This window comes from Salmo salar, chromosome ssa28 (assembly GCF_905237065.1).
Source record: "Salmo salar chromosome ssa28, Ssal_v3.1, whole genome shotgun sequence".
Taxonomy (NCBI): domain Eukaryota; kingdom Metazoa; phylum Chordata; class Actinopteri; order Salmoniformes; family Salmonidae; genus Salmo; species Salmo salar.
In genome coordinates, this window is record NC_059469.1 from 38,531,331 (window position 1) to 38,554,915 (window position 23,585).

General features: G+C 49.1%; 1 protein-coding gene across 1 annotated transcript; it reads right to left on the reverse strand.

Annotated features, from left to right (window-relative positions):
* Nucleotides 1–1,119: 1,119 nt before the first annotated feature.
* Nucleotides 1,120–17,469, reverse strand: LOC106589987 (CD59A glycoprotein-like). The gene is made up of 3 exons (XM_045710433.1): nucleotides 17,082–17,469; nucleotides 4,525–4,641; nucleotides 1,120–3,693 (listed from the first exon to the last, which is right to left on the reverse strand). The coding sequence occupies exons 1-3, from the start codon at nucleotides 17,140–17,142 to the stop codon at nucleotides 3,497–3,499; spliced, it is 375 nt and encodes a 124-aa protein (XP_045566389.1). The 5' UTR covers nucleotides 17,143–17,469; the 3' UTR covers nucleotides 1,120–3,496.
* Nucleotides 17,470–23,585: the final 6,116 nt, after the last annotated feature.

Sequence of the window (23,585 nt, forward strand, 5' to 3'; positions counted from 1 at the left end):
TATATATATATATATATATATATATATACACACATATATATATATATATATACATATATATATATATATATATATATATATATATCATATATATATATACACACATATATATACATATATATATATATATATACACACATATATATATATATACATATATATATATATATATATATATATATATATACACATATATACATCAATCCACTAACATCAAGGCGGTGACCCGATCCTGTAGGTTCATGCTCTACAACATTCGCAGAGTACGACCCTGCCTCACACAGGAAGCGGCGCAGGTCCTAATCCAGGCACTTGTCATCTCCCGTCTGGATTATTGCAACTCGCTGTTGGCTGGGCTCCCTGCCTGTGCCATTAAACCCCTACAACTCATCCAGAACGCCGCAGCCCGTCTGGTGTTCAACCTTCCCAAGTTCTCTCACGTCACCCCGCTCCTTCGCTCTCTCCACTGGCTTCCAGTCGAAGCTCGCATCCGCTACAAGACCATGGTGCTTGCCTACGGAGCTGTGAGGGGAACGGCACCCCCGTACCTTCAGGCTCTGATCAGGCCCTACACCCAAACAAGGGCACTCCGTTCATCCACCTCTGGCCTGCTCGCCTCCCTACCTCTGAGGAAGCACAGTTCCCGCTCAGCCCAGTCAAAACTGTTCGCTGCTCTGGCACCCCAATGGTGGAACAAGCTCCCTCACGACGCCAGGACAGCGGAGTCAATCACCACCTTCCGGAGACACCTGAAACCCCACCTCTTCAAGGAATACCTGGGATAGGATAAAGTAATCCTTCTAACCCCCCCCCTTAAAAGATTTAGATGCCCTATTGTAAAGTGGTTGTTCCACTGGATATTATAGGTGAATGCACCAATTTGTAAGTCGCTCTGGATAAGAGCGTCTGCTAAATGACTTAAATGTAAATGTAAATGTACATACATGTACATATATACATATATATACATACATGTACATATATACATATATACATACATACATACATACATGTACATATATACATATATACATACATACATACATACATACATACATACATACATACATACATACATACATATACATATATTCTCTGAAATGAAAGACCCACACGATGGAAATACAGACTGTTTTATTGAATGTATTTACAGCTGACTACAGAGGAGAACAATATTAAACAAGGCGTTGTGTAGTTTACATCATATCTCGTGCGTTTTACATTTGACAGCTCAGCTCCTCAATACTCCAACAGACAGAACACCATACAGTTCCTAATTAAAGTTTCAGTTCCTTCCTTCTTCAAAGGGTTTTTGTCTATTTAATAAAAGCTAAAAGCATAATAGCAAATGTTGAATTCTTGTTAGATTTATTTATTGATGAACCTCTTTTACTTTAAAAGGTGCACGATTGTAGCCTGGTCCCTGATCTGTTTGTGCTGTCTTGGCAACTCTTAGACGGTCATTAGAGTTGACAAGACAGCGCAAACAGAAATGAGACCAGGCTAACTGAGACTGTGCAAGTGACTCTCATTCTACACACTTTGCATGGCATCTCTGTCTTAGCATGAGTTCCAAATCAGATTCAGAACAAGATGACAAGATAATGACAAGATAACCTACTGTACAGTTTGCCTGTCCATATCTCTCATTCCATTCAACAGAGTTCCTTCCTGTAGTATCTCTTTCATTCCCTTCTTGACTTCCCTCAGTCTATCTCTCTCTCTCTCTCTCTCTCTCTCTCTTTCTCTCTGTCTTCATCCCTCCCCCCACTTCACTCACAGTAACAGTCCACCAGTAAAAAAACAAAAAATTGGGAATACTTAATGAGCTTGGTAGTTTAAAGCACCTGGCCACATCACCTAAATGGCTTATGGTTCCTTCTAGAAGCCCGAGATGTTACTGCTGTTAGCCTCTCTAGACAGACGGGTTGCCTTCATACTTCCATAATACTTCACACACCACATTCAGACCAGTGGGATGAATAGGCCTCGGGGAAAAGACCCGTGTCTACCTGGACAGGTATAACCTACACCTGTCCAGGTTAACTGTAAATTATTCCATTTGAAACCAGTTCAGATCTTTTAGTTCTTTAAGATCTTTACATCTTATGACACTGTATATTACGCTAACATGCACAAGCGCGTTTTGGCATGTATGTAATGTTGTTGCTTGAGGAATGAAAGAAACGCTGGTGTGGGACAGGTAGACAGGTGGACAGGTGTAACCTACACCTGGGTTTGGGTTTGAGTAACAGAGAGTGGAGGAATTAGTTAGAGAAGGATGGGATAAGGACGTCTGCCTATATTGAGGTGGATGGTAGGACAGGGGTCACCTGACCCCATCGCACTCCGGCCGGTTGGTCAGTCGGCAGGTAGTTAGATTGGGATAGGTAGTTAGATTGGGATAGGTAGTTAGATTGGGATAGGTAGTTAGATTGGGATAGGTAGTTAGATTGGGATAGGTAGTTAGATTGGGATCCAGTGGTGGAACAGGGGTAGGAGGAGTAACGGGTAGTTAGATTGGGATAGGTAGTTAGATTGGGATAGGTTGTTAGATTGGGATCGGTAGTTAGATTGGGATCGGTAGTTAGATTGGGATAGGTAGTTAGATTGGGATAGGTAGTTAGATTGGGATCCAGTGGTGGAACAGGGGTAGGATGAGTAGCAGGTAGTTAGATTGGGATAGGTAGTTAGATTGGGATAGGTAGTTAGATTGGGATCCAGTGGTGGAACAGGGGTAGGAGGAGTAACGGGTAGTTAGATTGGGATAGGTAGTTAGATTGGGATAGGTTGTTAGATTGGGATCGGTAGTTAGATTGGGATAGGTAGTTAGATTGGGATAGGTAGTTAGATTGGGATAGGTAGTTAGATTGGGATCCAGTGGTGGAACAGGGGTAGGAAGAGTAGCAGGTAGTTAGATTGGGATAGGTAGTTAGATTGGGATAGGTAGTTAGATTGGGATCCAGTGGTTGAACAGGGGTAGGAAGAGTAGCAGGTAGTTAGATTGGGATAGGTAGTTAGATTGGGATAGGTAGTTAGATTGGGATAGGTAGTTAGATTGGGATCCAGTGGAGGAACAGGGGTAGGAAGAGTAGCAGGTAGTTAGATTGGGATAGGTAGTTAGATTGGGATAGGTAGTTAGATTGGGATAGGTAGTTAGATTGGGATCCAGTGGTTGAACAGGGGTAGGAAGAGTAGCAGGTAGTTAGATTGGGTTAGGTAGTTAGATTTGGATCCAGTGGTTGAACAGGGGTAGGAAGAGTAGCAGGTAGTTAGATTGGGATAGGTAGTTAGATTGGGATCCAGTGGTGGAACAGGGGTAGGAAGAGTAGCAGGTAGTTAGATTGGGATAGGTAGTTAGATTGGGATAGGTAGTTAGATTGGGATCCAGTGGAGGAACAGGGGTAGGAAGAGTAGCAGGTAGTTAGATTGGGATAGGTAGTTAGATTGGGATAGGTAGTTAGATTGGGATAGGTAGTTAGATTGGGATAGGTAGTTAGATTGGTATCCAGTGGAGGAACAGGGGTAGGAAGAGTAGCGGGTAGCTGAGACTTCCTCCCAGATTGGATGTGTTTCCTGTCACGTTGCAGTCATTAAAGAAACAGCAGTGAAATCTGACCCCTGGCAACCTGTAACCCTGACTGTTGGCCTGGCTACAGAAAGACTTGTAGGAGCAGGACTTCATCACTCCGCCTGAGAGACCATGAGAGAAAGAGAGAGGGAGCAGAGGGAGAGCAGGGAGAGCGGGGGAGAGAGGGAGCAGGGGGAGAGAGAGGGAGCAGAGGGAGAGAGAGGGAGCAGAGGGGGAGCAGAGACAGGGGGAGAGAGAGCAGGGGGGAGAAGGGGGAGAGAGAGGAGCAGAGGGGGAGCAGAGGGAGAGCAGGGAGAACGGGAGAGAGAAGGGGGGGAGAGAGCAGGGGCAGAGGGAGAGAGAGGAGCAGGGGGAGCGAGGGAGCAGAGGGAGAGAGAGACAGGGGGAGGGAGAGAGCAGGGGGGGAGAAGGGGAGAGAGAGGAGCAGGGGGAGCGAGGGAGCAGAGGGAGAGAGACAGGGGGAGGGAGAGAGCAGGGGGGGAGAAGGGGAGAGAGAGGAGCAGGGGGAGTGAGGGAGCAGAGGGAGAGAAACATATAAATGTCTTTGCTAAAACACAGGGTAACATTTTGTACCTGCAGGTATATTGATTTACATGATACTGATTTAATGCATTGTAAGGCTTGTCATGACCTTGTATGACCGCTTTATAATGTTTTATTATCAACATTTAACACCGTTTAGGAATGTAATGCAACGACAGCAAGAACAAACAGATGATGAACCTAATTAAGACCCTTGTCTGAAGTCTCTGTTTATCTCTTGTTAAATATTTTCCTGTCCCATGGGAAGCCCCCCCAACTCCCTGCTGTGTCTGGCCTGGTGGTCCAGACAGAACAGCTTGTCAAGTACACACACACACACACACACACACACACACACACACACACACACACACACACACACACACACACACACACTCACTGTAACTCACTTCCTTGTCCTCGGACCACAGCACAAGCGTCAGAGTGGCTTGGACAGGTTGTGGAGCCCTGTCGATTGCAGTCCTCATCATCAAAGCCCATGCATGTATAGCATCGTAGGGCTTCACCTGGAGAAAGAGAGGGAAAGACTGTCAGCGTTAGAACAGGAAGAGAGGGAGGGAGATGGGTAGCGAGAGAGAGGGAGGGAGGGAGGGAGGGAGGGAGATGGGTAGCGAGGAGGGAGGGGGGGAGACGGGTAGGGAGGGAAGGGGGAGACGGGTAGGGAGGGAGGGGGGAGACGGGTAGGGAGAGAGAGGGAGGGAGGGAGACAGGTAGGGAGAGAGGGAGACGGGTAGGGAGGGTGGCAGGGGGGGAGACGGGTAGGGAGAGAGAGGGAGGGAGGGAGGGAGACGGGTAGGGAGAGAGAGGGAGGGGGAGACGGGAGGGAGGGAGACGGGTAGGGAGGGAGGGAGACGGGTAGGGAGGGAGGCAGGGGGGAGACGGGTAGGGAGAGAGAGGGAGGGAGAGAGACGGGTAGCGAGGGAGGGGGGGAAACTGGTAGGGAGGGAGGCAGGGGGGAGACGGGTAGGGAGGGAGGCAGGGGGGAGACGGGTAGGGAGGGAGAGAGATGGGTAGCGAGAGAGGGAGGGAGGGAGGGAGACGGGTAGCGAGAGAGGGAGAGAGGGAGATGGGTAGCGAGGGTGGAAGGGGGGAGACGGGTAGGGAGGGAGGGAGGGGGGGGCAGACGGGTAGGGAGGGAGGAGAGAGACGGGTAGCGAGAGAGAGAGGGAGGGAGGGAGACGGGTAGCGAGGGAGGGAGATGGGTAGCGAGGGATGGAGGGAGGGAGACAGGTAGCGAGAGAGGGAGGGAGGGAGACGGGTAGGAGGGAGGGAGGGAGGGAGACGGGTAGCGAGAGAGAGGGAGGGAGGGAGACGGGTACCGAGAGAGGGAGGGAGGGAGACAGGTAGCGAGGAGGGAGGGAGGGAGACGGGTAGCGAGAGAGGGAGGGAGGGAGACGGGTAGCGAGGAGGGAGGGAGACGGGTAGCGAGGGAGGGGGGAGACGGGTAGGGAGTGAGGCAGGGGGGAGACGGGTAGAGAGGGAGAGAGATGGGTAGCGAGAGAGGGAGGGAGGGAGACGGGTAGCGAGAGAGGGAGGGAGGGAGACGGGTAGCGAGAGAGGGAGGGAGGGAGACAGGTAGCGAGGGAGGGAGACGGGTAGCGAGGGAGGGAGGGAGACGGGTAGCGAGGGAGGGGGATGGGTGGCGAGAGAGGGAGTGTGGGAGACGGGTAGCAAGGGAGGGAGGGAGATGGGTAGCGAGAGAGAGGGAGGGAGGGAGACGGGTAGCGAGGGAGGAATGGGGGAGACGGGTAGGAAGGGAGGCAGGGGGGCAGACGGGTAGGGAGGGAGGGAGACGGGTAGCGAGGGAGGGAGATGGGTAGCGAGGGAGGGAGACGGGTAGCGAGAGAGGGAGGGAGGGAGACAGGTAGCGAGGGAGGGAGGGAGACGGGTAGCGAGGGAGGGAGGGAGACGGGTAGCGAGAGAGGGAGATGGGTAGCGAGGGAGGGAGGGAGGGAGACAGGTAGCGAGAGAGGGAGATGGGTAGCGAGGAGGGAGACGGGTAGCGAGAGAGGGAGACGGGTAGCGAGAGAGGGAGGGAGACGGGTAGCGAGAGAGGGAGGGAGGGAGGGAGACGGGTAGCGAGAGAGGGAGGGAGGCGGGTAGAGAGAGATGGGAGATGGGTAAAGAGAGATGGGAGAGAGGGAGACGGGTAGAGAGAGAGGGAGACGGGAGGAGAGAGAGAGGGAGACGGGTAGAGAGAGAGGGAGACGGGTAAAGAGATGGGAGACGGGAGGAGAGAGAGAGAGACGGGTAGAGAGAGACGGGTAGAGAGAGAGGGAGACGTGTAAAGAGATGGGAGACGGGAGGAGAGAGAGAGACGGGTAGAGAGAGACGGGTAGAGAGAGACGGGTAAAGAGAGAGGGAGACGGGAGGAGAGAGAGAGAGACGGGTAGAGAGAGACGGGTAGAGAGAGAGGGAGACGGGAGGAGAGAGAGAGAGAGAGAGAGACGGGTAGAGAGAGATGGGAGATGGGAGGAGAGAGAGAGACGGGTAGAGAGAGATGGGAGACGGGAGGAGAGAGAGAGAGAGACGGGTAGAGAGACGGGTAGAGAGAGAGGGAGACGGGAGGAGAGAGAGAGAGAGACGGGTAGAGAGAGATGGGAGACGGGAGGAGAGAGGGAGACGGGAGGAGAGAGAGAGACGGGTAGAGAGAGACGGGTAGAGAGAGACGGGTAGAGAGAGAGGGAGACGGGAGGAGAGAGAGAGAGAGACGGGTAGAGAGAGACGGGTAGAGAGAGATGGGAGACGGGTAGAGAGAGATGGGAGACGGGTAGAGAGAGATGGGAGACGGGTAGAGAGAGATGGGAGACGGGTAGAGAGAGATGGGTAGAGAGAGATGGGAGACGGGTAGAGAGAGATGGGAGACGGGTAGAGAGAGACGGGTAGAGAGAGATGGGAGACGGGTAGAGAGAGACGGGTAGAGAGAGATGGGAGACGGGTAGAGAGAGATGGGTAGAGAGAGATGGGAGACGGGTAGAGAGAGATGGGAGACGGGTAGAGAGAGACGGGTAGAGAGAGATGGGAGACGGGAGGAGAGAGAGAGACGGGTAGAGAGAGATGGGAGACGGGAGGAGAGAGAGAGACGGGTAGAGAGAGACGGGTAGAGAGAGAGGGAGACGGGAGGAGAGAGAGAGAGAGACGGGTAGAGAGAGATGGGAGACGGGAGGAGAGAGGGAGACGGGAGGAGAGAGAGAGACGGGTAGAGAGAGATGGGAGACGGGAGGAGAGAGAGAGAGAGACGGGTAGAGAGAGACGGGTAGAGAGAGAGGGAGACGGGTAGAGAGAGATGGGAGACGGGTAGAGAGAGATGGGAGACGGGTAGAGAGAGAGGGAGACGGGTAGAGAGAGATGGGAGACGGGTAGAGAGAGGGGAGACGGGAGGAGAGAGAGAGAGACGGGTAGAGAGAGACGGTAGAGAGAGAGGGAGACGGGTAGAGAGAGATGGGAGACGGGTAGAGAGAGATGGGAGACCGGGTAGAGAGAGATGGGAGACGGGTAGAGAGAGAGAGAGACGGGTAGAGAGAGATGGGAGACGGGTAGAGAGAGATGGGAGACGGGTAGAGAGAGATGGGAGACGGGGAGGAGAGAGACGGGTAGAGAGAGATGGGAGACGGGTAGAGAGAGAGGGAGACGGGTAGAGAGAGATGGGAGACGGGTAGAGAGAGATGGGAGACGGGTAGAGAGAGATGGGAGACGGGTAGAGAGAGACGGGTAGAGAGAGATGGGAGACGGGTAGAGAGAGATGGGAGACGGGTAGAGAGAGATGGGAGACGGGTAGAGAGAGAGGGAGACGGGTAGAGAGAGATGGGTAGAGAGAGAGGGAGACAGGTAGAGAGAGATGGGAGACCGGTAGAGAGAGATGGGAGACGGGTAGAGAGAGATGGGTAGAGAGAGATGGGAGACGGGTAGAGAGAGATGGGTAGAGAGAGATGGGAGACGGGTAGAGAGAGATGGGAGACGGGTAGAGAGAGATGGGTAGAGAGAGAGGGAGACGGGTAGAGAGAGATGGCAGACGGGTAGAGAGAGATGGGAGACGGGTAGAGAGAGATGGGAGACGGGTAGAGAGAGACGGTACAGAGGCAGATAGAGGGTGAGTTACTGTGAGTTATGATTCCAAGCACAGACAACAGCTATGACACATGCAGAAGTATTTATAGGTCACCATTCCCTCCATGTGTATAAAGGACATCACATCATCCCAGCTTTCCAAAACGTCGGTTTCCAAACCTTATTCAACCCGACCGTGACGTCACAAAGACGTCAGAATGACTTCACTGCAACCAGTTTAGCCTGCTGGGACGTCAGTCTTCACACGAAGCACAGAGGTAAACAGCAGAGTCTCTCGTCTAAAGACGACAGCACAGAGGTGGTTTTCAAACGTCTCTTCATGGACCCCGCGGACACGTTTCACAATGTTGTTTTATCCCTGAATTAACTCACCAGATTCACCTATTTTAAAGGTCTTAATGACCTAGTTAAATCAGGTATGCTAGCTGTGGAATAGAACCTTTCAATCAATCCGTCTACAAATATAATTCAACTTTATTAGTCACGTGCGCCGAATACAACAAGTGTAGACTTTACAGTGAAATGCTTTACTTTACAAACCTTTAACCAACAGTTCAGTTCAAGAAGAAGAAAATATTTACCAAATAATTTTAAGTAAAAAATAATAAAAAGTAACACAATAAAATAACAATAACAAGACTATATACAGGGGGTACCGTTACAGAGTCAATGTGGAGGCTATATACAGGGGGTACCGGTACAGAGTCAATGTGGAGGCTATATACAGGGGGTACCGGTACAGAGTCAATGTGGAGGCTATATACAGGGGGTACCGGTACAGAGTCAATGTGGAGGCTATATACAGGGGGTACCGGTACAGAGTCAATGTGGAGGCTATATACAGGGGGTACCGGTACAGAGTCAATGTGGAGGCTATATACAGGGGGTACTGGTACAGAGTCAATGTGGAGGCTATATACAGGGGGTACCGGTACAGAGTCAATGTGGAGGCTATATACAGGGGGTACCGGTACAGAGTCAATGTGGAGGCTATATACAGGGGGTACCGGTACAGAGTCAATGTGGAGGCTATATACAGGGGGTACCGGTACAGAGTCAATGTGGAGGCTATATACAGGGGGTACCGGTACAGAGTCAATGTGGAGGCTATATACAGGGGGTACCGGTACAGAGTCAATGTGGAGGCTATATACAGGGGGTACCGGTACAGAGTCAATGTGGAGGCTATATACAGAGGGGTACCGGTACAGAGTCAATGTGGAGGCTATATACAGGGGGTACCTCTACAGAGTCAATGTGGAGGCTATATACAGGGGGTACCGGTACAGAGTCAATGTCGAGGCTATATACAGGGGGTACCGGTACAGAGTTAATGTGGAGGCTATATACAGGGGGTACCGGTACAGAGTCAATGTAGAGACTATATAGAGAGGGTACCGGTACAGAGTCAATGTGGAGGCTATATACAGGGGGTACCGGTACAGAGTCAATGTGGAGGCTATATACAGGGGGTACCGGTACAGAGTCAATGTGGAGGCTATATACAGGGGGTACCGGTACAGAGTCGATGTGGAGGCTATATAGAGAGGGTACCGGTACAGAGTCAATGTGGAGACTATATACAGGGGGTACTGGTACAGAGTCAATATGGAGGCTATATTCAGGGGGTACCGGTACAGAGTCAATGTGGAGGCTATATACAGGGGGTACCGGTACACAGTCAATGTGAAGGCTATATACAGGGGGTACAGGTACAGAGTCAATGTGGAGGCTATATACAGGGGGTACCGGTACAGAGTCAATGTGGAGGCTATATACAGGGGGTACCGGTACAGAGTCAATGTGGAGGCTATATACAGGGGGTACCGGTACAGAGTCAATGTGGAGGCTATATACAGGGGGTACCGGTACAGAGTCAATGTGGAGGCTATATACAGGGGGTACTGGTACAGAGTCAATGTGGAGGCTATATACAGGGGGTACCGGTACAGAGTCAATTTGGAGGCTATATACAGGGGGTACTGGTACAGAGTCAATGTGGAGGCTATATACAGGGGGGTACCGGTACAGAGTCAATGTGGAGGCTATATACAGGGGGTACTGGTACAGAGTCAATGTGGAGGCTATATACAGGGGGTACCGGTACAGAGTCAATGTGGAGGCTATATACAGGGGGTACCGGTACAGAGTCAATGTGGAGGCTATATACAGGGGGTACCGGTACAGAGTCAATGTGGAGACTATATACAGGGGGTACCGGTACAGAGTCAATGTGGAGGCTATATACAGGGGGTACCGGTACAGAGTCAATGTCGAGGCTATATACAGGGGGTACCGGTACAGAGTCAATGTGGAGGCTATATACAGGGGGTACCGGTACAGAGTCAATGTGGAGGCTATATACAGGGGGTACCGGTACAGAGTCAATGTGGAGGCTATATACAGGGGGTACCGGTACAGAGTCAATGTGGAGGCTATATACAGGGGGTACCGGTACAGAGTCAATGTGGAGACTATATACAGGGGGTACTGGTACAGAGTCAATGTGGAGGCTATATACAGGGGGTACTGGTACAGAGTCAATGTGGAGGCTATATACAGGGGGTACCGGTACAGAGTCAATGTGGAGGCTATATACAGGGGGTACTGGTACAGAGTCAATGTGGAGGCTATATACAGGGGGTACCGGTACAGAGTCAATGTGGAGGCTATATACAGGGGGTACCGGTACAGAGTCAATGTGGAGGCTATATACAGGGGGTACCGGTACAGAGTCAATGTGGAGACTATATACAGGGGTACCGGTACAGAGTCAATGTGGAGGCTATATACAGGGGGTACCGGTACAGAGTCAATGTGGAGGCTATATACAGGGGGTACCGGTACAGAGTCAATGTGGAGGCTATATACAGGGGGTACCGGTACAGAGTCAATGTGGAGGCTATATACAGGGGGTACCGGTACAGAGTCAATGTGGAGGCTATATACAGGGGGTACCGGTACAGAGTCAATGTGGAGGCTATATACAGGGGGTACCGGTACAGAGTTAATGTGGAGGCTATATACAGGGGGTACCGGTACAGAGTCAATGTGGAGACTATATACAGGGGGTACCGGTACAGAGTCAATGTGGAGGCTATATACAGGGGGTACTGGTACAGAGTCAATGTGGAGGCTATATACAGGGGGTACCGGTACAGAGTCAATGTGGAGGCTATATACAGGGGGTACTGGTACAGAGTCAATGTGGAGGCTATATACAGGGGGTACCGGTACAGAGTCAATGTGGAGACTATATACAGGGGGTACTGGTACAGAGTCAATGTGGAAGCTATATACAGGGGGTACCGGTACAGAGTCAATGTGGAGACTATATACAGGGGGTACCGGTACAGAGTCAATGTGGAGGCTATATACAGGGGGTACCGGTACAGAGTCAATGTGGAGGCTATATACAGGGGGTACCAGTACAGAGTCAATGTGGAGGCTATATACAGGGGGTACTGGTACAGAGTCAATGTGGAGACTATATACAGGGGTTACCAGTACAGAGTCAATGTGGAGGCTATATACAGGGGGTACCGGTACAGAGTCAATGTGGAGGCTATATACAGGGGGTACTGGTACAGAGTCAATATGGAGGCTATATACAGGGTGTACCGGTACAGAGTCAATGTGGAGGCTATATACAGGGGGTACCGGTACAGAGTCAATGTGGAGACTATATACAGGGGGTACCGGTACAGAGTCAATGTGGAGGCTATATACAGGGGGTACCGGTACAGAGTCAATGTGGAGGCTATATACAGGGGGGTACCGGTACAGAGTCAATGTGGAGGCTATATACAGGGGGTACTGGTACAGAGTCAATGTGGAGGCTATATACAGGGGGTACCGGTACAGAGTCAATGTGGAGGCTATATACAGGGGTACCGGTACAGAGTCAATGTGGAGGCTATATACAGGGGGTACCGGTACAGAGTCAATGTGGAGGCTATATACAGGGGGTACCGGTACAGAGTCAATGTGGAGGCTATATACAGGGGGGTACCGGTACAGAGTCAATGTGGAGGCTATATACAGGGGGTACCGGTACATAGTCAATGTGGAGGCTATATACAGGGGGTACCGGTACAGAGTCAATGTGGAGGCTATATACAGGGGGTACCGGTACAGAGTCAATGTGGAGGCTATATACAGGGGGTACTGGTACAGAGTTAATGTGGAGGCTATATACAGGGTGTTACGGTACAGAGTCAATGTGGAGGCTATATACAGGGGGTACCGGTACAGAGTCAATGTGGAGGCTATATACAGGGGGTACTGGTACAGAGTCAATGTGGAGGCTATATACAGGGGGTACTGGTACAGAGTCAATGTGGAGGCTATATACAGGGGGTACCGTTACAGAGTCAATGTCGAGGCTATATACAGGGGGTACCGGTACAGAGTCAATGTGGAGGCTATATACAGGGGGTACTGGTACAGAGTCAATGTGGAGGCTATATACAGGGGGTACCGGTACAGAGTCAATGTGGAGGCTATATACAGGGGGTACTGGTACAGAGTCAATGTGGAGGCTATATACAGGGGGTACCGGTACAGAGTCAATGTGGAGGCTATATACAGGGGGTACCGGTACAGAGTCAATGTGGAGGCTATATACAGGGGGTACCGGTACAGAGTCAATGTGGAGACTATATACAGGGGGTACCGGTACAGAGTCAATGTGGAGGCTATGTACAGGTGGTACCGGTACAGAGTCAATGTCGAGGCTATATACAGGGGGTACCGGTACAGAGTCAATGTGGAGGCTATATACAGGGGGTACCGGTACAGAGTCAATGTGGAGGCTATATACAGGGGGTACCGGTACAGAGTCAATGTGGAGGCTATATACAGGGGGTACCGGTACAGAGTCAATGTGGAGGCTTTATACAGGGTATTACGGTACAGAGTTAATGTGGAGGCTATATACAGGGGGTACTGGTACAGAGTCAATGTGGAGACTATATACAGGGTATTACGGTACAGAGTTAATGTGGAGGCTATATACAGGGGGTACCGGTACAGAGTCAATGTGGAGGCTATATACAGGGGGTACTGGTACAGAGTCAATATGGAGGCTATATACAGGGGGTACTGGTACAGAGTTAATGTGGAGGCTATATACAGGATGTTACGGTACAGAGTTAATGTGGAGGCTATATACAGGGGGTACTGGTACAGAGTCAATGTGGAGACTATATACAGGTTATTACGGTACAGAGTTAATGTGGAGGCTATATACAGGGAGTACCGGTACAGAGTCAATGTGGAGGCTATATACAGGGGGTACTGGTACAGAGTCAATGTGGAGGCTATATACAGGGGGTACCGGTACAGAGTCAATGTGGAGGCTATATACAGGGGGTACCGGTACAGAGTCAATGTGGAGGCTATATACAGGGGGTACCGGTACAGAGTCAATGTGGAGGCTATATACAGGGGGTACCGGTACAGAGTCAATGTGGAGGCTATATACAGGATGTACCGGTACAGAGTCAATGTGGAGGCTTTATACAGGGTATTACGGTACAGAGTTAATGTGGAGGCTATATACAGGGGGTACTGGTACAGAGTCAATGTGGAGACTATATACAGGGTATTACGGTACAGAGTTAATGTGGAGGCTATATACAGGGGGTACCGGTACAGAGTCAATGTGGAGGCTATATACAGGGGGTACCGGTACAGAGTCAATGTGGAGGCTATATACAGGTTATTACGGTACAGAGTTAATGTGGAGGCTATATACAGGGGTACCGGTACAGAGTCAATGTGGAGGCTATATACAGGGGGTACTGGTACAGAGTCAATGTGGAGGCTATATACAGGGGGTACCGGTACAGAGTCAATGTGGAGGCTATATACAGGGGGTACCGGTACAGAGTCAATGTGGAGACTATATTGGTACTGCTTGCCGTGCTGTAGCAGAGAGAACAGCTCCTTACCTTTTTAGAATAATTTACCACAGAAAACAAAAAGGTTCACGAGCTGATTTGTTGTGTTGCTTCAGTTCCTGTTAACAGTGTTGACATGTTGACCCCCAATCATCCCTGTTACACACACACACACACACACACACACACACACACACACACACACACACACACACACACACACACACACACACACACACACACACACACACACACACACACACACACACTTGTATGATCAGCCCATAGGCCTATTAGGAGATCAGCCGGTGTGATTGAACGCTTGTTAGAGGACAGACATATGGTGGTAAAACTACTAAGATGGTTCTTGCTTTGTTCACATGGCTGCCATCAAATACATAACAAACAGCACAGTGTTCACATGGCTGCCATCAAATACATAACAAACAGCACAGTGTTCACATGGCTGCCATCATTTACATAACAAACAGCACAGTGTTTACATGGCTGCCATCATTTACATAACAAACAGCACAGTGTTTACATGGCTGCCATCATTTACATAACAAACAGCACAGTGTTTACATGGCTGCCATCAAATACATAACAAACAGCACAGTGTTTACATGGCTGCCATCATTTACATAACAAACAGCACAGTGTTTACATGGCTGCCATCAAATACATAACAAACAGCACAGTGTTTACATGGCTGCCATCATTTACATAACAAACAGCACAGTGTTTACATGGCTGCCATCAAATACATAACAAACAGCACAGTGTTTACATGGCTGCCATCAAATACATAACAAACAGCACAGTGTTTACATGGCTGCCATCATTTACATAACAAACAGCACAGTGTTTACATGGCTGCCATCATTTACATAACAAACAGCACAGTGTTCACATGGCTGCCATCAAATACATAACAAACAGCACAGTGTTCACATGGCTGCCATCAAATACATAACAAACAGCACAGTGTTCACATGGCTGCCATCATTTACATAACAAACAGCACAGTGTTCACATGGCTGCCATCATTTACATAACAAACAGCACAGTGTTCACATGGCTGCCATCAAATACATAACAAACAGCACAGTGTTTACATGGCTGCCATCATATACATAACAAACAGCACAGTGTTTACATGGCTGCCATCAAATACATAACAAACAGCACAGTGTTCACATGGCTGCCATCAAATACATAACAAACAGCACAGTGTTTGTCTTGGTTATGGGTAACTGCATACTTTCAGAGGCCAAAACTATAACAAAGACATTTAATTCCACTTCGTCCACTAAAGAGTTTGTAAAAAGAGTATGAAGATTCATTTCAAGGGTGTCATTTAAAATGGACAACAGCGGTAAACAACAGTGGAATAAGTCAAGCTGAAGAGGGTAGGAGGCAGAGAGAACAAGACAGAGGCAAGAGGTTTTGCAAGGCAGAGAGGGCCAGGAGAGAGGGCCAGGAGAGAGGGCCAGGAGAGAGAGGGGGGCTAGGAGAGAGGGCCAGGAGAGAGGGCCAGGAGAGAGAGGGCCAGGAGAGAGGGCCAGGAGAGAGAGGGGGGGGCCAGGAGAGAGGGGCCAGGAGAGAGAGGGGGGGCTAGGAGAGAGGGCCAGGAGAGAGGGGGGGGCCAGGAGAGAGGGCCAGGAGAGAGAGGGGGGGGCTAGGAGAGAGAGGGGGGCTAGGAGAGAGGGCCAGGAGAGAGGGCCAGGAGAGAGGGCCAGGAGAGAGAGGGGGGGCTAGGAGAGAGGGCCAGGAGGGAGGGCCAGGAGAGAGGGCCAGGAGAGAGGGCCAGGAGAGAGAGGGGGGGGCTAGGAGAGAGAGGGGGGGGCTAGGAGAGAGAGGGGGGGCTAGGAGAGAGAGGGGGGGGCCAGGAGAGAGAGGGGGGCTAGGAGAGAGCCAGGGGGGGCTAGGAGAGAGAGGGCCAGGAGAGAGAGGGGGGGGCTAGGAGAGAGAGGGGGGTTCAGGAGAGAGAGGGGGGCCAGGAGAGAGAGGGGGGGGCTAGGAGAGAGAGGGGGGGCCAGGAGAGAAAGGGGCCAGGAGAGAGAGGGGGGGCTAGGAGAGAGAGGGGGGGGCTAGGAGAGAGAGGGGGTGGCCAGGAGAGAGAGGGGGGGGCTAGGAGAGAGAGGGGGGGCCAGGAGAGAGAGGGGGGCCAGGAGAGAGGGGCGAGAGAGGGGGCTAGGAGAGAGAGAGGGGGGGCCAGGAGAGAGAGGGGGGGCTAGGAGAGAGCAGGGGGGGCCAGGAGAGAGAGGGGGCCAGGAGAGAGAGGGGGGGGCTAGGAGAGAGAGGGGGGGGCTAGGAGAGAGAGGGGGGCCAGGAGAGAGAGGGGGGCTAGGAGAGAGAGGGGGGGGCCAGGAGAGAGGGAGGGGGGGGCTAGGAGAGAGAGGGGGGGGCCAGGAGAGAGAGAGGGGGGCTAGGAGAGAGAGGGGGGGGCCAGGAGAGAGAGGGGGGGCTAGGAGAGAGAGGGGGGGCTAGGAGAGAGAGAGAGAGAGAGAGAGGGGGCCAGGAGAGAGAGGGAGGGCTAGGAGAGAGAGGGGGGGGCCAGGAGAGAGAGGGGGGGCTAGGAGAGAGGGGCCAGGAAAGAGAGGGGGGGGCTAGGAGAGAGAGGGGGGGGGCTAGGAGAGAGAGGGGGGCTAGGAGAGAAAGAGAGAGAGAGAGAGGGGCCAGGAGAGAGAGAGAGAGAGAGAGAGAGAGAGAGAGAGAGAGAGAGAGAGAGAGAGAGAGAGAGATGGACCCAGGAGAGAGAGAGAGAGACATGAAGAAGAGAAGGGTGAAACAGAAGAAAAATATGAAGTAGAAGACAAAGGAAGGAAAACAAGTGACCAAAGGCTGAGATGGGAACAGATGAACAACATGATAAAAAGTGATGAAGGATGAAAAGCATAAGAAGAGGGCAACGTGATGACCAGAAAGCTACAAGGCAAACAACACAACAGAAGATGTGAGAAAGTCCTTACAGCATGAAGCGAGGAAGAGTAGTGTGACGAGGAGGACCATACAGTTCTGGACAGCTCTCATGTTGATGGTGGTTCCTCTCGGTTCTTCGTTCCCGGTCCGTCGTTCCCGGTCCGTTGTTCCCGGTCCTTTGTTCCCGGTTCTTCGTTCCCGCTTCTTCGTTCCCGGTCCTTCCCTGGAGCGATGCGATCACACAATGAAAAGCAGGTTGTTTGCTGCTAAACCACCTCTCATCTTAATCCTGTCTTCTTCTACCAGGGAGCTAATACCAGATTAGCGGTTATAGGTTAGCGGTTAGCTTTTCCAATGGGGGGGCCTATGGCTCGGGTTAGCGTCAAGGCTATCTACGTCTCTGTCCCTGTCTTCATGAAACACAGGGTGTGTGGGAGAAAGGTAGATGTGCTGAGGGAAGGAAAGATAGAAATACATTAGCTAGCGAAAGAGGAGACTGGGAGCTGACCCTGAGTGGAGATAACAGGTGGCCATACATCCCCAAGTAGGAACAACGCAACGGCCAGGCAAGCTGAATGTATGGCCATGACTAAATATATGCCAAGCGTAAGCATGCAAAGCATGCCTTATTTTCATATCCTTATGAGGAGAGTCCAGCCACTACTATGTTAGAGCTAAAAGCAGATATGGGCGTTAACCAGCCACTACTATGTTAGAGCTAAAAGCAGATATGGGCGTTAACCAGCCACTACTATGTTAGAGCTAAAAGCAGATATGGGCGTTAACCAGCCACTACTATGTTAGAGCTAAAAGCAGATATGGGCGTTAACCAGCCACTACTATGTTAGAGCTAAAAGCAGATATGGGCGTTAACCAGCCACTACTAAGTTAGAGCTAAAAGCAGATATGGGCGTTAACCAGCCACTACTATGTTAGAGCTAAAAGCAGATATGGGCGTTAACCAGCCACTACTATGTTAGAGCTAAAAGCAGATATGGGCGTTAACCAGCCACTACTATGTTAGAGCTAAAAGCAGATATGGGCGTTATCCAGCCACTACTATGTTAGAGCTAAAAGCAGATATGGGCGTTATCCATTGGGTTGAAAGAAAATGGTGGCAGAACGCATAGGGGGTTTTACTTAATTTACATAAAGGATGGACCTATGTATTGTATATGCATAAAAGCAGAGCCGGGGCCCAAGGAAGGGAGTTGTTTTCCGTGGCCCGGCTCGGCTTTACTACTCTGTATTAAAGTCTATATTGAATTTACAAGTTCTTGTAAGAAGTGTTATTCTTAAGACAATTTTCCACGACAGGTGCTTCCTTCCAACCACACCTGGTCAGTAGAGAGAGACATGGTGACGTAATGGGACTCATCCTACTGGGACCACTCCCTAACCACTCCCGACTCCTCCCTCCCTGCCCCAGCCCACCCCACCCCCCCCTGCTCTGCCCCACCCCTCCCTGCTCTGCCCCACCCCTCCCTGCTCTGCCCCAGCCCACCACCCCCCTCCCTGCTCTGCCCCACCCCACCCCTCCCTCCCTGGCCCACCACCCACCCCCCCTCCCTGCTCTGCCCCAGCCCACCACCCCCTCCCTGCCCCACCCCACCCCTCCCTGCTCTGCCCCAGTGCTCAAACGACGCACTTATTGAAAGCATGTGAGTTCTTCGGCTGTTTTATAGAAATAACGCATTTGGACAAGACCAAATCTGAACCAATCCACAGACATTTATGTTTCACAAGTTTGGGACAGCACAGTACAGTACAGTAGTGGTTCTCAAACATATCCATGGGGGACCCCAGGCGTTCCATGTAATTGATCTATCCCAGGGCTAAAAACACCTGATTCAGCTTGTCATCTAAGCTGTTGAATAGCTTGTTCAGAGCTACAGTTAAATTGTGAAACGTCTGGGGGCCGTGGGGTCGTGAAGAGCAGAGTGCAGTACATTACAGTACAGTAAAACATTTTTTATTCAGAATGGAAAATGAACCTGATTTCAACATCCGAATAATATGTGTTTTCAACGTCCGGAAAAATCTTTTTTTGCAAAGTCCGGAAAATACATCTTTTAAACTTCCTGAAAAGAAATATTTTCACCCAGAACTTAAAATGAACCAAACTTCAACATCATGGAGAGTACGTATTTTAAATACAGGAACACACTGAAAAGTACCTTAAACACTGTTGATCAGTCAGTGCAAATTTGTATTAAAAATGGTATGAAGAAAATTACATTGACAGAGGGTACACCGAATTCAACACATCGTAGTGTAAGGGTTGTAAACTTGTTCTGGATGCTCGAGCAGCAAATGCGTCTGTCTCGTGTGATGATCTAGCTAATTGGATAGCTTAGCTAGCATGTGTACACTCACTGCAATGCACATGCCAATGCACTACTTGTATCTGCATTGGCCGTGTTTAGATTTTTAGATTTTAGTCATTTAGCAGACGCTCTTATCCAGAGAGACTTACATAAGTGAATGCATACATTTCATACATTTAATTTCATGCATTTTTTTTGTACTGCTCCCCCGTTGGAATTGAACCCACAACCCTGGTGTTGCACACACCATACTCTACCAATTGAGCCACAGGGAATTCAACTTAGCAAACTGTTTCTTAGTAAGATGATTTGTTTCATCAGCTATTGTTTGTGTTGTGAGAGGCTGGTTTTGGATGAGGAAATTTAGCCTAGCTAGAAGTATTTGTGCTATAACTGACATCTAGCTACATGTGTAGCTATCTAGCCAGTTTGACTGTATCACGCCAAAGTAACTAGATGAGCAATGTCCATTGCATGTTTTATAAGTTAGCAGGACTTTACTTAGCTAGCTATGTTTCATGGAAGAAAGTAGCTAGCTGGGATATATTGTCAACATTGGCACAGTCTTGTTGGCTTATAGCTACTGGCTAGTTGGCTAGCTAACTGGCTATAATAGCAGCCAAGGATGTTCGCTAGCTTATTTGTTTGTGCTCTGATTTAGTTTACACAGATGACTGCAGCCATATGAAAAACCCTCCATAGCCAAATATACCTATCTAGCTAACTTCCTTTGCAAGTAGCTTGCTTCTCATCTGACTCGTGTTCCCTAGCTAGCGGCAGGTAGCCTAGTGGTCAGCGTGTTGGACTAGTAACCCAGAAGGTTGCAAGATCAAATCCCTGAGCTGACAAGGTAAAAATATGTTGTTCTGCTCCTGAACAAGGCAGTTAACCCACTGTTCCTAGGCCGTCAATGTAAATAAGCATTTGATCTGACTTAACTGCCTTGCCTAGTTAAATAAAGGTTAAATAAATAAAAACAATACAAAGCTAGCTACAGCTGCTCTCATGCTACTAGCTAGCTGTTGCCCAGCAACTGTGTTGCTGGTCCAAGTGATAAATTATACATTTAATTTAAAAAACGTAGTCAATTCGACATCTTTTAAATCCAGTGGTCACTTACGGACCATATAGTCTCGTTTTTAATCCAAGGTCTAGAATCTGAGCTAGGTAGGCACAGAAAATACTCTTTAAAAACTCTGGGTACGTGGTTCTCGGTAATGGCTGGATGGCTCCTGATGAGAGACGGGGTGTGTTGTATACATCCAATCATGTTGGTTAGTACATTGTTTTTAATCGAGATTGGTATCCTACTGGCTATGATATGAAGGTAGGGAGATTTTTGGAATTTAAACATCGAGCTTCAACCGATGCCTATGCTATTGTTGGAGGTGATATAATAATACAATCAGCCTCCTTCCTTACAGGTAAACACATCCACATATATGCTACCTGTTTTGAGCAGGTCAGAAAGGCCTCAGTTATTAACTCACCTGGCCAGTATCAGTTGACATCCTCCAGGGCAGTTTAGGCCATCCACTTATTATATATATTTAATACACATCACTGTCCTGAAATAAACAATCCCAGGTAGGTGTGTGTGTGTGTGTGTGTGTGTGTGTGTGTGTGTGTGTGTGTGTGTGTGTGTGTGTGTGTGTGTGTGTGTGTGTGTGTGTGTGTGTGTGTGTGTGTGTGTGTGTGTGTGTGTGTGTGTGTGTGTGTGTGTGTGTGTGTGTGTGTGTGTGTGTGTGTCAAGAGTTAATCCCAGGTAGGTTGGTAGGTAGGTTGGTGTGTGTGTGTGTGTGTGTGTGTCAAGAGTTAATCCCAGGTAGGTTGGTAGGTAGGTGTGTGTGTGTGTGTGTGTGTGTGTGTGTGTGTGTGTGTGTGTGTGTGTGTGTGTGTGTGTGTGTGTGTGTGTGTGTGTGTGTGTTCAAGAGTTAATCCCAGGTAGGTAGGTGTGTGTGTGTGTGTGTGTGTGTGTGTGTGTGTGTGTGTGTGTGTGTGTGTGTGTGTCAAGAGTTAATCCCAGGTAGGTTGGTAGGTAGGTGTGTGTGTGTGTGTGTGTGTGTGTGTGTGTGTGTGTGTGTGTGTGTGTGTGTTCAAGAGTTAATTCCAGGTAGGTTGGTAGGTAGGTGTGTGTGTGTGTGTGTGTGTGTGTGTGTGTGTGTGTGTGTGTGTGTGGTCAAGAGTTAATCCCAGGTAGGTTGGTAGGTAGGTGTGTGTGTGTGTGTGTGTGTCAAGAGTTAATCCCAGGTAGGTGTGTGTGTGTGTGTGTGTGTGTGTGTGTGTGTGTGTGTGTGTGTGTGTGTGTGTGTGTGTGTGTGTGTGTGTGTGTGTGTTCAAGAGTTAATCCCAGGTAGGTTGGTAGGTAGGTGTGTGTGTGTGTGTGTGTGTGTGTGTGTGTGTGTGTGTGTGTGTGTGTGTGTGTGTGTGTGTGTGTGTGTGTGTGTGTGTGTGTGTGTGTGTGTGTGTCAAGAATTAATCCCAGGTAGGTTGGTAGGTAGGTTGGTGTGTGTGTGTCAAGAGTTAATCCCAGGTAGGTGTGTGTGTGTGTGTGTGTGTGTGTGTGTGTGTGTGTGTGTGTGTGTGTGTGTGTGTGTGTGTGTGTGTGTGTGTGTGTGTGTGTGTGTGTGTGTGTTTCAAGAATTAATCCCAGGTAGGTTGGTAGGTTGGTGTGTGTGTGTCAAGAGTTAATCCCAGGTAGGTGTGTGTGTGTGTGTGTGTGTGTGTGTGTGTGTGTGTGTGTGTGTGTGTGTGTGTGTGTGTGTGTGTGTGTGTGTGTGTGTGTGTGTGTGTGTGTGTGTCAGGAGCCTAATCCCTTGTTGTTTGAAAGAAGCTACAGCCCATGTTTTTTTTAAATTCCTTTATTGCGCGTTGTAAACAGATGAGACCTGGGTTCAAACACTATTCGAAATCATTTCAAATACTTTATCTGCGCTCGATTAACCTTTCCTGGTTTAAGAGACTAATAAAATAGTCTCAAAACTGCATGTTGTCAATCCTGGCCAGGCTAGAGACAAACGCCGAAAGATTTCAAATACTATTTGAACCCAGGTGTGTAGCTGTGCAGGACCATAGCAGGACTGTGACGTACCGGTCAGAAATGTAATTAATTAACTAGCCTCTGTCCCAACAACTGATTATTACAGTAACAATTACTTTTCATTATCGATAATATCAAAATTGAAAAATAAGAAAACTATGTCCCAAAATATGCAGCAAAAAATATCTCCAAGATTTCACGATCCAGTGAAGATATTTTAAACTGACAGAATATGAAAAAAATGCAGGTGTATTTTTATTAGAATCATTATAATCAACGCAATTGACCTATTTACAAAAAAAAAAAAAAGGAAGTTTATATTTTGACACTTCCACGTGCAGTTCTCTGTGATCAAGTATATCTCTTATTAACTGTGAACGATTCATCGATTTAGTCTGTCATATACACTGAGTGGACAAAACATTAAGAACACCTGCTCTTTCCATGACATAGACTGACCAGGTGAATCCAGGTGAAAGATATGATCCCTTATTGATGTCACTTGTTAAATCCATTTTAAATCGGTATAGATGAAATGGAAGGAGACAGGATAAAGAAGGATTTTTTTTTTTAAAGCCTTGAGACATGGATTGTGTATGTGTGCCGTTCAGAGGGTGAATGGGCAAGACAAGATATTGAAGTGTTGTTGAACGGGGTATGGCAGTAGGGAAGGAGACAGGATAAAGAATGATTTTTTTTTTTAAGCCTTGCGACATGGATGCCGTTCAGAGGGTGAATGGGAAAAACGTAAGGGCCTTTGAACGAGGTATTGGAGTCAACATGGGCCAGCATCCCTGTGGAACGCTTTCGACAACATGTAGAGTTCATGACCCGACGAATTGAGGCTGTTCTGATGGCTAAAGGGGGTCTCAATACTAAGAAGGCGTCCTTAATATTTTGTACACTCAGTGTGTGTGTGTATATATACTGCTCAAAAAAATAAAGGGAACACTTAAACAACACAATGTAACTCCAAGTCAATCACACTTCTGTGATATCAAACTGTCCACTTAGGAAGCAACACTGATTGACAATAAATTTCACATGCTGTTGTGCAAATGGAATAGACAACAGGTGGAAATTATAGGTAATTAGCAAGACACCCCCAATAAAGGAGTGGTTCTGCAGGTGGGGACCACAGACCACTTCTCAGTTCCTATGCTTCCTGGCTGATGTTTTGGTCACTT